Consider the following 14372-nt stretch of genomic DNA (forward strand, 5'->3'; position numbering starts at 1 on the left):
GACAAGAAACATCCTGGGAGGAACAAACATCTACTCAGTTCCTCATCGTCCTTGGACTGTCACCATCTTGTTTACGCGGATGTACTGAACTCTCCGCAAGTCCTTTGTTACATCTGTTTCTCCCGATGTACTGAGTACTGAATAAAAGGTGCGGTAAGCTGGAGGCTTTCGTCTTTGCCGCCCAGAGCAGCGCTGATCAGACCCAACGCTCAGCTTCTTCTCAGTCTCATTTTCCTACCTTTCCCGTAATTCGCCGTGTGCTGCCGTGGCTCACAGGAGACCAGGACTCACTGCAGAGGTTCTGGTCATGTCCCCTTCCCCTGTTCCCTACAACAACATTCTGTCCCTGCTCCCCCAAAGACTACATCCCTTTATGCAAAAGGCATTCAGTCCATCTCTAAAAGATGCCAAAGTTCTAACAGTTTCAGCACTGCTGAAAAGTCCACATGCAAAATCTCCTCTGAGATCTAAGGCAAACGCTTAGCTGTAAGCCCTGTACAAATGAAAGTTAAAAATTTCCAGCATACAATGGCACAAAATAGACACTTCCATTCCAGAAGTTACAAACAGAGGGATACAAAGGAATGGGACCAAAGCAAAACCAAAATCCAGGAGGGCCAACATTAAATCCCACAATTCCACTTCCAGCATCCCTGGCAGTCTGTGGCAAGTCATGAACTCCAAAAGGCTGTGATGGCTCTGCCCCTATAGCACCGCCAGTGGTTAATAGCTCCCATGGCTTTGCTCTTGGGCTGGCTGTGTTCCCTCCTTGCAGTTTTCCTCAGACTATTCACCGTCCTGGTTTCTCCAACCTTCTGGGGTCTCCACTGCACCTTCAGCTTCATACTCAGAGCTTCACACAACGCTCTCTCAGGGGCACACTGTCTGGCCTCCCAGCCCTTTTTCTGAAATTCAGGTGGAAGCCTTCTTGACCCCACAATGGTTGCATTCTGCATGTGCCTAAAACCAGCATCAGGGGGATAACACTAAGGTCTGCTGCCAGCTGGAGCAGTAGCCAGGCTTCCTTCTCTCTTGGCTGTAGGGGTCCAGTCCCTATGAACCAAATCCCAAACTTCCCTAGGCCATCGCCATTTTGGAACAGGGTGCTCTGGGGCTCTCTTTTCAAAGCAAAGTCTTTCACTTTTGCAATTTTGAGGCTGCAAAGGGTGGAGTCCTGCTGCTTCTTGTGATGCCCTCAGGCTATCTTTTCCACTTTCCTGTTCCTTCTCAGCAATCAAGATCTCCTCTGCTCTATCTTTGCAAGGCAAAAGTTTACTAGAGCTTCCTTTCTGGCCAAACTCAAAATGTTTTCTGGGCTCTTTGCTCTTGATTCTCACCATAAATCTTGCTAAAAAGCCCCCAACAGTAGCCATGTGACCACCTAAACATTCAACTGCCTTGAAATTTCTTCTGCCAAGTTAGTCTACCACCCTTAATCTCAGTCTCAGGCAAAGTCTCTGGACATGAGCAAAATGAAATAAACTTTCTGCCAAGCCATAAGACAAATCGTCTGGAGTCCAACAGCCAATCCAGTCCTTCCCAGCAGAAAGAGCCTGGTCTTTATCAGCTTTCTAGTCTTCTGACCTCTGACCAAATCTCTCATACAGTACAGCCTAAGGTGTTCCAGCTCTGTTTCTTCAGCCAGCATCTTCGAACCTTTCCTAACTCTTCCCCTTCCCACAAGCCAGGTAATCTCACAGCAATGACCTCACTTCTCTGGTACCAAATTTCTGTCTTAGTTACTTTTCTCTTGTTGCTGAGACAAAATACCTGACACCCAAAGTTAAAGAGGAAAGGGTTTATTTAGCTCACAGTTTGTAGAGGTTTCAGTCCATAACCAGCTGGCTCCAAGGCAGAGTGGCAAGAGTTCATGGAGGCAGAAGACAACAAAAGCAATAAGGGAAGGGAGAGGGGCCCTCCACAGTGTCTTTATGCCTTTTTTATCTTATGCAGACTACTTAAGAGTGGGCAGCACTCACACTCTTCATCCGAGTGCTCTCAGGCCTAGCACTAGCCACTGCACCATGAATCACACACTCTAGATTCAGTCACCTCCAAAATAGCCCCACCTCATTCACATGAGGCTTTGGGGGGACATCTGAACACAACCCATAATAGGGCATATGGGCTGTTTCCAAGATTCATCTATCATAAAGTGTGCTGCTATAAAATGGGTATGCATGAATAATTGTCAAATGATGACTTTAACTCTTTTGGGAATATACCTAGAAGGGGAATAGGTGGGTCAAATGGAACCTCTAGTTTTAATCTGAATTCCATAATGGTTTTACCAGTTTAACACTCCACCAGCAATGGAGAAGGGTTCCTTTCCCCGCCATATCCTCTACAGTATTTGTTATTGGTTAACTTCTTAGTGATGGTCACTCTTTCTGGAGATGGATCTCAGAGTTGTTTCCTTTTGCATATCTCGAATGACCAGTGATGTTGAACATTTTTTCATGTATTTATTCGTTTTTACTTCTTCATCTGAGAAGAGTCTATTTATTTCAGATGCCCATTTTTGATTTATCGCTTAAAAACAAAAGAAATTACAAAAAATGTTAAGAACTCTTCACTGTTCTACATACTAATTTAGAAGTTAGTGAGCAGAAATTATAAATGATAGAAATATTCAGATTTTAAAACAACAATTAAGTAGATTGTGGGAACAGGAAAACCATCTTACTTTGGTTCCAGGATATACTGGTAATATAGCTAAAGATGTAGATGCTTATTTATTGTAGTTGCATTGAGAGAGTTCCTCTACTAAAGAACAGCTGGTTATTTAAAGCATCTCAGGACTCATGATTTCCAATTCTGAACTGTCGAAGAAATCAAAACCATCCTTTTCTTTTAAAAAGTCCACATAATGAAACCACTAATGAAACCCTAGCAATCTACTTCACATTGAAGTGGAAAAATATCCAAAATGAGCAGCTTCAACTTCAGTGAGGTGAAAGTGCACTATGAAGATTATTCGCCTTTGCTGCATTTGGGACTTACGGTTATTTGGGAATGTTGTTTAAGAACTACTGGGTTTTAATGCAATCTTGCATTAGAATATAATTTATACTATGTGAAAAAACTAAGACAAGACTTATTACCAGGAACCACAGAGACCAATCACAGATTTGTGTTTTATAAAAAAAAAAAACACGCCTAAATGTGTGCAGCTATTTTCCTATGTTGAAGAGACTTTCAAAGTTTAAAACAACATCATAGTAAATAATCTTAAAACTTTTTGTACACACTAAGATATTGTGTATACAAAATGCCTTACTTATTAATAAGCCAATGTTATGATACCAATATCTTTTTAAAAAATTAAAACATGCTTCTGGCATGATAAAATCATGGAATTTATCAGGGGTTTACATTCATGTAGAATGTTTTTGTTAAAACATTTCACACCATTTTTGAAATGTGAGAATATTGTTAATATCTCTGATTTTTGCCAGAATTTTCATGTCATGTATATATTACTGCTATATAAAGAACAAGGTGAATATGTATTTGTATGAATGTTCAACTGGAAATGTCCATGGAGCTCGCTAATTTATATTCACTTTTTATTGTGTATAGATCTCTAATATTTTTCATTTCTATATCATTTAAACTTCATTTGAGTAAATCACTAAATATTTTTTTGAAAAAGTCAATGAGTATTAACATATTTTTTAAATGGTAGAAAGCACTTTTCTTTTGGGGCGCATCATTTAGAAAAAAACAATACTATACTAGTTTATTATATTCTACTTAAAACCATTCAGACAAAGGTAAAAAGCAGCTAGGAAACTCTGAAAAAACAAACACAAACACGTATGGCTTAAACAAAAAGCAAACAGGAAGAGCACACGGGCTCCAGCCACAGAAGCAGTGTGAGGAACCTTGACAGAGGCATCCTTCAGCAGCACCACAGGAGAGGCAAGCAGAGCTCCAGGTGCACAACAGAGTCTAGCAGGTCCTGATGGTCTGATTTCTTTGGAGTTCTGCACTAGAAGCCACCACTGATATCTTACAAGACAATAGGGAGCCAGACACAGTGGTACACACCTGCAATCCCAGCACTCACAAGGCTGAGGCAGGGAGGATGCCAAGTTTCAGCCCAGCCAAGGCAACCCAGTGAGACCCTGTGTCAAAAAATAAAAAAGGGGGGCCAGGGATTTAGCTCAGTGGTTCTGCTGCCTGCCTCGCAAGCACAAGGACCCGAGTTCAATCCCCGGTACCAATAAATAATAAATAAACAAACAAACAGGGCTAGGGATGTAGCTCAGTGGTTGAAGACAGTGTGAGCAAGTGAAGCCTCCTTTCGTCTTTAATCCCCCCGGTCTTTGACACTACCCTGCCTCTGGTGCAAGCGAAATCCAGGCAATGGGAATCTTCCATGTGAAGTGTGTGTGTGCTTGGGCACTGGGAGCTTTTTCTCGGCATCAAAGCTAGAGTCTAGAGTGTTTCTGCTTCTCTTCTTGGAACAAAGCATCTCCTAGAAGTCACCACTGGGTCTGACACATGATCACTATGCAGCCCTTCCTGCCCTTGATGTGGTAGTTCTCTGGGGACAGGAAGCCAAGTGGCACGTCTGTGCTGAGCCCATCTGACCTGAGCTCCCCTAGGGACAGTCTACACAACAGCCTTTTAGGGAGCAACTAGGCCGCAGGTGCCCTTCCCATGATGATCATTTGGGAAATTTTGAAGGCCCTGAAGAAAGGTTGACAAGGACGCTACACTGCAAAGATTCTGGGAGGACTAGAGGAGCTCGAGTGTCCTCAGATCCAGAGTACATAAACACATTTAATGACACTTGGTATGGCCTGGATGGAAGCTACTGCCAGACAGATGGAAAGGCTGCTAGAGAGGAACTGCAGAAGCCTCTTCTTTGCAGTGAGCCATTCAGAGATGAGGACAGGAAATAGCAAGTTTGCTGTCCAGTTTTGGGGGTGATAAGAAATCAGTATAAAGATTTATTTGCTTCTATTCTGTAATCTCAGCACTCGAGAGGCTGAGGGAGGAGGATCCCAACTTGGAGGTCAGCCTGTGCTACAGAACAAGATCTTTTCTCTAGAAACCAAAAAGAATTATGCACTTCAGAAGAAAAAAAAAAGTCACATAAAAATCTTAAAACTACCCTTGTTTTTGAGCATCTGGTATTATAAAGCAAAATATGGATTTTTTTATTAAACCCTTTTTCCCCCATAGTATAAAAAAATTTTGAAGGGTAGTAAGGAAGCATTAAATGGATCATGGATTAATAAAAGGATAGTTAATTAACAAGGGATCAAGAATTTTAACAATGGTCAATGATTTATTGACTTAATATTTAAAAAGCAGCAGATTCCTGCATTTTGTTAATGTTTCTGTAAGAGGTTTCATCATAAAATGTAACTGTGTAAAATTATTTTTCAAATGTAAAATATAGAAAACAAAATAGCAAGCCCCAGGAAATTCTTTTGTAAATTACCCAAAGTTTACAAACAAATCCCCCTAACTTGCATTTTGTATAAAGTAATAATTTTATATTATGTAAATAAACTTCAATAATGTACTGAAAAGTACATTATTACAACAATAACTCTTTGTAAGTCAAAAATTCCTGTTTTACAAAACTGTAGTTTTAAAAAGAAAAAAATCGTAAAACTATCAATGCCATCTATTGTAGAAGTCCAACATCATGTTAAAACACTGCTCAACAATTGCAAAGGAACATGTCTGGAAGGAACATATAACTGAAAAGAAACTACTTGTGTTTTTACCACTTCACGTTATTATCATCTTTAGTATTTTCTCTTCCCAAATAGAAATTCAAACCCTCTATAATGATCTGTTCTTTGTTTTTTTTTTTTTCTTGAGGGTTTCCCTGAGTAGTTCAGGCTGGCCTTGAACTCACAGCAATCCTCTTGCCTAGCCTCTCAAGAGCTGGGATTATAGCTCTCGCCTAGCTATGATGTTCCTCTTGAGTCAGCCACTCTGTGCAGTCACCTATTGGGTTCTGCCAAAATCATTATCATCTTCAAGTGTTCTCTTCAAACTGCCTGAAACTGATGGACAAATCCAGCATCAGGATTAATACAAAGGCTTCCTTTTCAGACATAAGTAATTATGCATTTGTGCTTCATTCCAAATGTTTGCAGAAAGTATGAAAACGGACTTCTAGTAAAACAGCAGAATGGTGAGCAGTAGAGAAAGAGCCTCTCTGAGATTTGGTGTCCTGACACTGGAATACAGTGCCTCAAGGAGGAAAAGGAGGGAAGTGGGCCCCCAGGACCAAGGAAGAGTATGATGCAAAAGTCCATGGGGAGAGCGAAGAGAGAGACTTCAACAACAACGAGGAGGGTGATAACAAGCAGCATTCCTTCTCAGAGACTAGACTGTCAGCGTGGGAATGTCAGGTTGAACCTGCAGACCAGGGGTGACTCCTGGTGACCCCAGAGTCCTCCATGGAGAAACGCACCAGTGGAACTGGAACAATGGATGCAGTGGACTACAGCAGCTGGTGAGTTATCGGGATTCAGAGTTCAGCCATCACTTAGGAGTGGGAAATTGGACAGTAGCCATATTAGAGGGGCCAAATGAGCTCAAAACAGCTATAGGCAGCACTATGTAGTAGCTCCAAGTGTCTTGGGGCAGGTGCTGAGTTCAAGTCAGCAGGAGGTCAGGGAGCAGAGTTCAAGCTGGCAGGAGGAACATAGACGGTTGTAGGCTCAAGGAATCTGATTCCAGCCTCATAGCCAGAAACCGGCCTGAACTTCAGTGGAACTAAGGGGGCAGGCCAGCTGGGATTATCCACTACCCCACTGTAAAGCTATGGCTGGCTTTCTGGGATTAATCAGTTCAGCTCTGTACTCTTGTCTGCTCACTCTGCCTACCAATGACAGCAGAGACAAACCTTGAATTGAACTGTTTTTTTCTTTTCTTCCTCTTCCTCCTTTCTGGTTCTTGTTTTGTTTTTGCTTGATTATCTGAACAGTTTCTAGGTTTTTTTGTTGTTCTTTTGGTCTCTTCTTATTTCTTCCTTTTCTCTTTCCCACCTGTCTTCTTCACCAGTTTCCTAAAGTTTGTCCTCCAGGCTTGCTGCTGATCCCTTCCTCTTATGTTTCTCTGTTTTTTCCCCCTAATCCCTTTTAAATCTCCCCTAATGGTAAAACTGCCATATTAGGGCTTATTTACTGCACATAATTTTCATATTTGGTCTAGATTTTGTTATATAACCACAAATCTGGTTCATATAGTTAAAGGGAGCAAATTAATAGTTACCACAGTTTGTCATTTTCTGGGCTGTATTTGATACTGTTGTTGTTGTTGATTGTACTACTTTAGCCACAATAACATAACTGGGCTACTCAGTTGTTCCTCCTGGTATACCAAGACCGAGATGGCCTAAGCGTCTTTAAAAAACCCCAAAAAACTATAGGCCAGTGCCAAAGAACTGGTGGCTGGGCCAAGTAGGCAGAAACTTCTCATCCCCAATAAATTGAAGAGGTAGAATCGTGCAACAGACTGGAAACCTAAAAGCCAGCTACACCTGGAAGACACTTCTGAGAAGTAGTCTCAGAGGATTCTGAATACTGGCAATAGAGGGTTCTGAGCACTGGCAATAAAGCTACTTGCCATAAACAATTTACAAGCATCGTCTCAGGAATTAAACTTAAAAAAATGAGAAGACACTTAAACAAGATGCAACTTCTCCCCCCATCCCCAGACTTTCAGCTCACCAAAGGCGAACCTAGGGGGCAATGAAGTGGAACCATCTGAAAGCCACCGCCTGGACTCTCTGAAGTGGTAACAGCAAAAGTAACAAAACAGATGAACGAGGTTCTAGAAAAAAATCAAAGCAGAAATAATTTCTCAGATAACTGCAGAAATGGTGACCAGAATGTAAGACATGCTTAGTGACTCTACAGCAGATACAGATTTAAAAAAAAAAAAATAGAGGCACTCAGGAACATGATAGAAACCATGAATGCCCAGTAAAGGAAAAAAATGGAAACCCTGAGCATCCAGCATAGGAATGAAGTGGAATCTATTTACCCAGTAGAGCCAATGTGAGGACAGAATATCAGATATAGAAGACAAGATTGCAGTTAGTGGTCATGAAAAGAGAGCTCTCTTAAAAATAGCAAGGAGGTCGGGGATTTAGCTCAGCAGTGCAGCCGCCTGCCTCGCAAGCACAAAGTCATGAGTTAGATCCCTGGTACCAAAAAAAAAAGCTTTTGCACAGCAAAAGCTAACAGAATAAAGAGACAACCTATGGTGTGGGAAAAAAATATTTGCCAAAGAACTACTATCTAGAACATATGAAGAACTCAGAAAAATCAGACCCCCCCCAAATTTAAAGACCCAATCCAAAAATGGGCATCTGAAATGAACAGACACTTATCAGATGAAGAAGTAGAAATGGCAAATAAATATATGAAGAAATGTTCAACATCACTGGTCTTGGAGAGATGCAAAGTAAAACAACTCTGAGATTCCATCTCACTCCAGAAAGAATGGCTGCTATCAAGAAGTAAACCAATAACAAATGCTGTTGTGGCTGTGAGGAAAAAGGAATACTTCTTCACTGCTGGTGGGGGTGTAGACTCTTGCAGCTACTGTGGAAATCAGTGTGGAAATTCCTCAAAGAGCTAAAACTATAGTTTCTATTCGACCCAGCTATCCCTCTTCTTGGTATCTTCCCAAAAGAATCGAAAACGTTATACCACAGCGATATATGCACACCCATGTTTATAGTGGCACAGTTTGTAATAGCTAAATCTCCGAAACAGACCAAATGCCCATCAAGTGATGACTGAATAAAGAACATGTGTTTCTGTTTGTTTTTAAATTTTTTTTTTTTTGGTACTGGAGATCGAACTCAGGTCCTTGCGCTTGCACAGCAGGCAGCGAAACCACTGAGCTAAATCCCTGATCCAAAAACTTTTTTTTTTTTTTGTACCAGGGACCGAACTTGGGACCTTGCGCTTGCGTGGCAGGTGCTGGAACCACTGAGCTAAATCCCTGGCTACTTGTGGTTTTTTTTATACAATGAAGTACTGCTCTGCCATAAAGAAGTATGAGCTTATAAAATAGCTAAATGGATGCACCTTTAGACCATACTCTTAAGTGAAATAAATCGGACACATATGTTTAAATACCACATTGTTTCTCTGTTGTGAGAAACCAAAAGTGGAAATAAGGACTAAAATGTATAATGGATATTGGGAAATAGGGAGAAAATGTTCAAATGAGAAGGAAAACAAGGGAGGGGGCAGGGGAAAGGAAGAGACAAGGGAAAAAACAGAACAGAAGGAAAAAATGGAAATAAACCTTTGTAAATAAGGAGGGAAAACCAAGTGGATAAAGAAGATATGGAGTTTTTATAAAATGGAGTACGACTCTGCTATAGAGGATGGGCTTGAGACATTCATAGCTAAATGGATGCACCTTGAGACCATACTTTTAAATGAAATAAATTGGAAACACATGTCTAAACAATGGATTGTTTCTCTGCTGTGAGAAACTGAATGTGGAAATAAGGACTGGGATGTATAATGGATGCTGGGAAATGGGAAGTGTTCAAATGGGAAGGGGAACAAGGGAGGAGGGAGGGAAAAAGGAAGGGACAAGAAAAAAAGTGAAAATAGAAGGAAAAATGGAAACAAAGCTTTTGTACATAGGGAGGGGAGAGGGCTTGGGGGGAGTGGGATACAATAAAATTTATTAATAAAAAAATGAAGGGAAGGGGGTCGAAGGGGGAGAATGGAAAAAAAGAAGCAATATATATCATGTACAGGTTCTAATTCCCTATGATGAATGTTATCCATATATATATATATATCTAAAATGTACCAATAAACGTTTTGCTTTAAAAAAAAAGAAAAGAAAAGAAAAGAAAGAATGTATGCAACAGGAAAGGCAGCACTTCTGGAGACCCCTGAATTTCCAGACAAGAATTCCGCCCCCCCAAAAAAGAATTACAAATCACGCGTGCTGGGCCCCACTCACCGCTGTCCTCTCCGTCCAGCACTTGCTGCAACCGGGCCGTCTCGCAGTCTAGCGTGCTGGCCAGGAACCGCAGCTTCCCGCAGAACGCCTGGATCAGGTCCATGGATGAAGGCGACGGAAACAGCAGCAACACTCCAACTTCCCACCACCCCGCCACTGGTTTGAATTGGCAGGCGCCGGAAGCGCGGTGGGTCTGCGCAGGCGCAATAGTCTTCTCTCGCTATAGCTGAAGTCTCGCGCGAAGTCACCAGGAGGCTCCGCGAAGCCTGCGCTTCTGCTGACTGGAGGGACTCGGATTTTGCGGCGCGGGGCTGGTGAGTTGTGAGGTTCCTTGGGTCCGTACTCTGAAGGGCGTTAGCGGGTTCCTCACCTCCCGTGGCCGGTCTGGGCGTGGGCACGGGCGGCGCGCGTGGAGGGAGTCGGGACTGCGCCCCCAGCTCTCTGCGGCTCTGTGCTGTGCGCCCTTCTCCGCAGGCGCCATGTTCCTCACCGCTGTTCTCCGCCGCGCTCGCATCCCGGGCCGGCAGACGATCGGGAAGCACCGGCTGCCGCGGTTCGTGTCTGAGCAGGCAAAGCAGAACATGATCCGCCGCCTGGAGGTGGAGGCGGAGAACCACTACTGGCTGAGCATGCCCTACATGACCGCCGAGCAGGAACGCGGCCACGCCGCCGAGCGCCGGGCTCGGGCCTTCGAGGCCCTTAAGGCAGCACACGCGGCCAAGTTCCCCCCGCACAGGTTCGTTGCCGACCAGCTCGACCATCTCAATGTCACCAGGAAGTGGGCCTGACCCCGAGCCTTGCCCTTCGACTGTGTGGATGACGGGACTGCGCTGCCTACCTGACCTTGGAACTGAAACCAATCTCTGTACAATTGTGACTCTTGAGACCAGTGTCTTACTGAAACAAGCCAACCTGAATGCGAGGGCCTGTCTGTAGAATACCTGGGGCCGTGGAGAGTAGGAGCAGCGGCCTGTTAGGTTTCTTATTTTTGGAGCTTGATAGGAAGACATTAGGGATTTCCTGTGTCATAAATGATATAAAAATATCTGGGATGAAAGCTGCAATAAAACTGTCTATTGTGATTTCAGTTCTCTGCTTAAGTATGAAGTCGTTGATGGGAGCTTTCATTAGTATTTTACAAAAATAATTGCCAGAATTTAAATAGAAATACAAACTTTTCAAGTTCGACGTACTATTAAAAATAGAATTTCCTTCTAGGATGTCACTAAAGTGGACATTTGAGTGAAATAAAAAGTATTTATTAGAATTGTTAACATAAAAGATATTTATTTTGTAATTTAACATACTGTAATATTCACCAGTTGAGTGCATTTCACCAGTTGAGTGTAATATTCACCAGTTGAGTGCTTTTTGCCAGTAGTGGTGGCCCACACCTGAAGTCCCAGCATTGAAGGCTGAGGCAGGGGGAGTATGGTGAGTTCAAGACCAGTCTGGGCTACATAGCAAGACCTTGTCTCAAAGACCAAACAATAAATAAAATAACCTTTTTCCAGATATAATAAAGATAGCCAGGCACTTAGTGTTACCAATCACAGCACCCTATATAGTTGGCACTATTGTATATATGAGGAAGTACGGAACTTGTGCAAAGCAGAAATCTTTTTAACTGCTATACATTTAATAGGAAATTGTTTTGGGGACAGGGTCTCACCATATTTCAGGCTGGCCTCGAATCTATGGCAATCCTCCTGGCTCAGCCTCCCAAGTGCTGGCACTACAACCATGCACCTTGCTGGGATCATTTAATAGGACATTTGCAAAGCACATAGAAAAAAATCCCATTACCCATTCTTGAGATGATCTTCATACTGTATTTTTTTGGTCTCATATACATAGATTTTGAACAGGTAATGAGAACATAGATAAATGGAATTTAGAGCCAAAAACTCTTAACATTTAAATATCCTGATGCCAAGTGGCTGTCAAGAAAGAACAAACTCCAAGACTGATGTGTGAGTGCCCATCTTATTGTCCAGCACTGAACTAACCAGAAATACCATATTTTGCTAATTAGCTAATTCCCAGCTTAATAACTGCCATTAGTGTGTATAGGCTGTGGAGACACTGATTGTTTTTCTCATTGCACTTAACAGTTCTTTAGGGATTTCATAGTTGAATGTTTAACCAAACTGAACTATTAACATTTCGTATTCTTGCTATATAAATACTTGAATGCTTTTCACCGCTCATAGAAGTATCTCTTGTGCGTAGGGGCAGTCTGATATCCTGAACTTACATTTTCATGCCAGGAGATAGTGGTAGCTCAAGCAGTTTACCACAGCTGGTACTTAAGTTATTCTTACCTATATATAGGTCAGAAACCTTTGACTTTGAAGTTTGAGAAATGATTATGGTTAACTTGAATTTCAGAAGATACTTGGAAAGCAAAATAAAACCTTGGTCTTGTAGAGATGGGAGACAACTCAGTAGGCTTTTTTGTTTGTTTTTTGAGACAGGGTCATGTCATGTAGTACAGGCTGGCCTCATACAGTAATCCTGCCTCTGCCACCTTAGTGCTGGGCTTATAAGCATGCACCACCACGTCCTGTCGAGTAGGCATTTTATAATTTTAAAAACAATCTTCTGAAATACATATCCTCAGTATACAGATGTGAAACAGAAGCTCCAAGTCCACACTGCTATTAAACAGCAAAGGTAGAATTCAGGACTAGATTTATGTAAAAACTAATATAAGACACTAGGTAGTAAAAGTAAACAATTGTAGCTGTACTCACTTTTTAGCCAAGGCAGTGCTGTTGAACATTTGACTTTTCTCCTTGAAAAACTCATCATAGCCATCACAGAGTTACTAATCTTTTTTACTAACATGCAAAGGCTCATTGCCACTGAAATCTTCATAATCACACATGTAATACAATACAATCTCAGGCTTAGGATGGTTTAACAGTTTTTTAAGTTTTGTGATGGTGTGGAGTCTATGCACAGTAGAAACTACTTCCAGTTTTGAATTTTGAGCTTTTCCTGGGCTAGTGATACATGGTACAATCCTTTCATGATGCTGGGCAGTGGCAGTAAGCTGCAACTTTTCAGCCATCAGATCAGCAAGGGAAACCAACACTAATATACCAAGTGCTATGGCTGGTAGGGTAGGTGATTTAGATGTGTTTTGCATTGTATTTGTACTCTATGATGGGTTTACTGGGACATGATCCCATGGTAAATCAAGGAGTGTATGTGTTTATGCCAGCCTGTGCATTATCAACAGTTCCTGGTTGATATCTGTCATATAGCTTTTGAGACTCCATGTCATCCAGTTGTTGAATCAGGAAAGGGCCATTTCTCAATCTTGGCTGAGCAGGGAGGAAAGCTGTAGGAAAGTTTCAGAAGAGGCAGTGCTGTAGCAAATTCCTAGTTTGCCTGGGGTGCAAGTAGGTGGCGGAATTAGGTAGAGAACAGCCTTGTGATTGTTGAGGGAATTGTCAGTATTTGAGTATTGCTGCAGTGTAGGATTCTTGTGGGTGGGGAAGAAATGCTAGAAGAGGCAGAAGAAGTAGGGATAAAACATGAAAAATCTTGCATAACACAGATATTTGGCTTCCATTATGTAATTGGTGAGGAGCTATCGAAAATGTTTAGTGAATTCCGGGGATTTAGCTCAGTGGTTTCGCCGCCTGCTGCACAAGTGCAAGGACACAAGTTCGATCCCCGTACCAAAAAAAAAAAATGTTTAGTGATATAATGAAAAGTATTATGGAATATGGCTTGGTGGAGGGAAAGACTGGAAATAGACTAGGTGGCTATTGCAGTAGTCCAGCCAGGTACTGAATGTGTGGTTAGAGTCGAAAGGGATTAAGAGGTAGAATTAACAAGTTGGTGAGCAATCAGATGACTCCTAATTTTCTGACGGAGCACAGATGGAGGGTTCATTATGATTTAGTGAGGATAAAACAGTTACCTTCAGTGACTGTGGCTTACTCTTCAGTGTATTCGTTTGGAAATCCCGAGTGAGCTCTACCATTTGCTTTTCCTTTGTTTGAAACCAACCTCATTGCTGAATAATGCCAGAGAAACACATAATTAGGGTTATTGCTGTTTAAATTTATGACCGCAAACCTCAACCCAGAACTCAATACTGCCCAGTAACATTACCACATCTATTAGCTTGCTAAGGCTGTGTCGCAGTCACGTTTGTCACTGCTGGAACAAAATACCTGACACCCACAACATACAAGAGAGGTTTATTTTGACTCATGGTCACATTCCAGCTGGCTTCAAGGCAGAAATGGTATAGTGGAAGAGTCTGGCAAAGGAAAGCTGCTCACGTTATGGTGGCCAGGAAATAAGGGAGGAGCCAGGGAGAGAGACCTATTCTGGGCCCAGCCCCAGTACCCAGGCCCCCCTCCTAATAC

At 42.1% G+C, this 14372-nt stretch overlaps 2 protein-coding genes across 2 annotated transcripts in view; one reads left to right on the forward strand and one right to left on the reverse strand.

Moving 5' to 3' along the window:
* The window catches only part of LOC101703398 (spindle and kinetochore-associated protein 3), a 34147-nt gene extending 24024 nt beyond the window's left edge, over positions 1-10123 (reverse strand). The window contains 1 exon segment of the mRNA XM_004921126.4: positions 9982-10123. Coding sequence (XP_004921183.3) covers positions 9982-10084 — 103 coding nt within the window. The 5' untranslated portion in view covers positions 10085-10123.
* Positions 10124-10188: 65 nt separating this feature from the next.
* Positions 10189-11068, forward strand: Mrpl57 (mitochondrial ribosomal protein L57). Its single transcript, XM_004854861.4, has 2 exons — positions 10189-10295; positions 10456-11068. Exon 2 carries the CDS (start codon positions 10461-10463, stop codon positions 10767-10769), a length of 309 nt encoding a protein of 102 aa, XP_004854918.1. The 5' UTR covers positions 10189-10295; positions 10456-10460; the 3' UTR covers positions 10770-11068.
* Positions 11069-14372: the final 3304 nt, after the last annotated feature.

The sequence above is a fragment of the Heterocephalus glaber genome, unplaced genomic scaffold (assembly GCF_053883595.1).
Source record: "Heterocephalus glaber isolate CG9 unplaced genomic scaffold, H.glaber_assembly_v1.0 deba00001719, whole genome shotgun sequence".
Taxonomy (NCBI): domain Eukaryota; kingdom Metazoa; phylum Chordata; class Mammalia; order Rodentia; family Bathyergidae; genus Heterocephalus; species Heterocephalus glaber.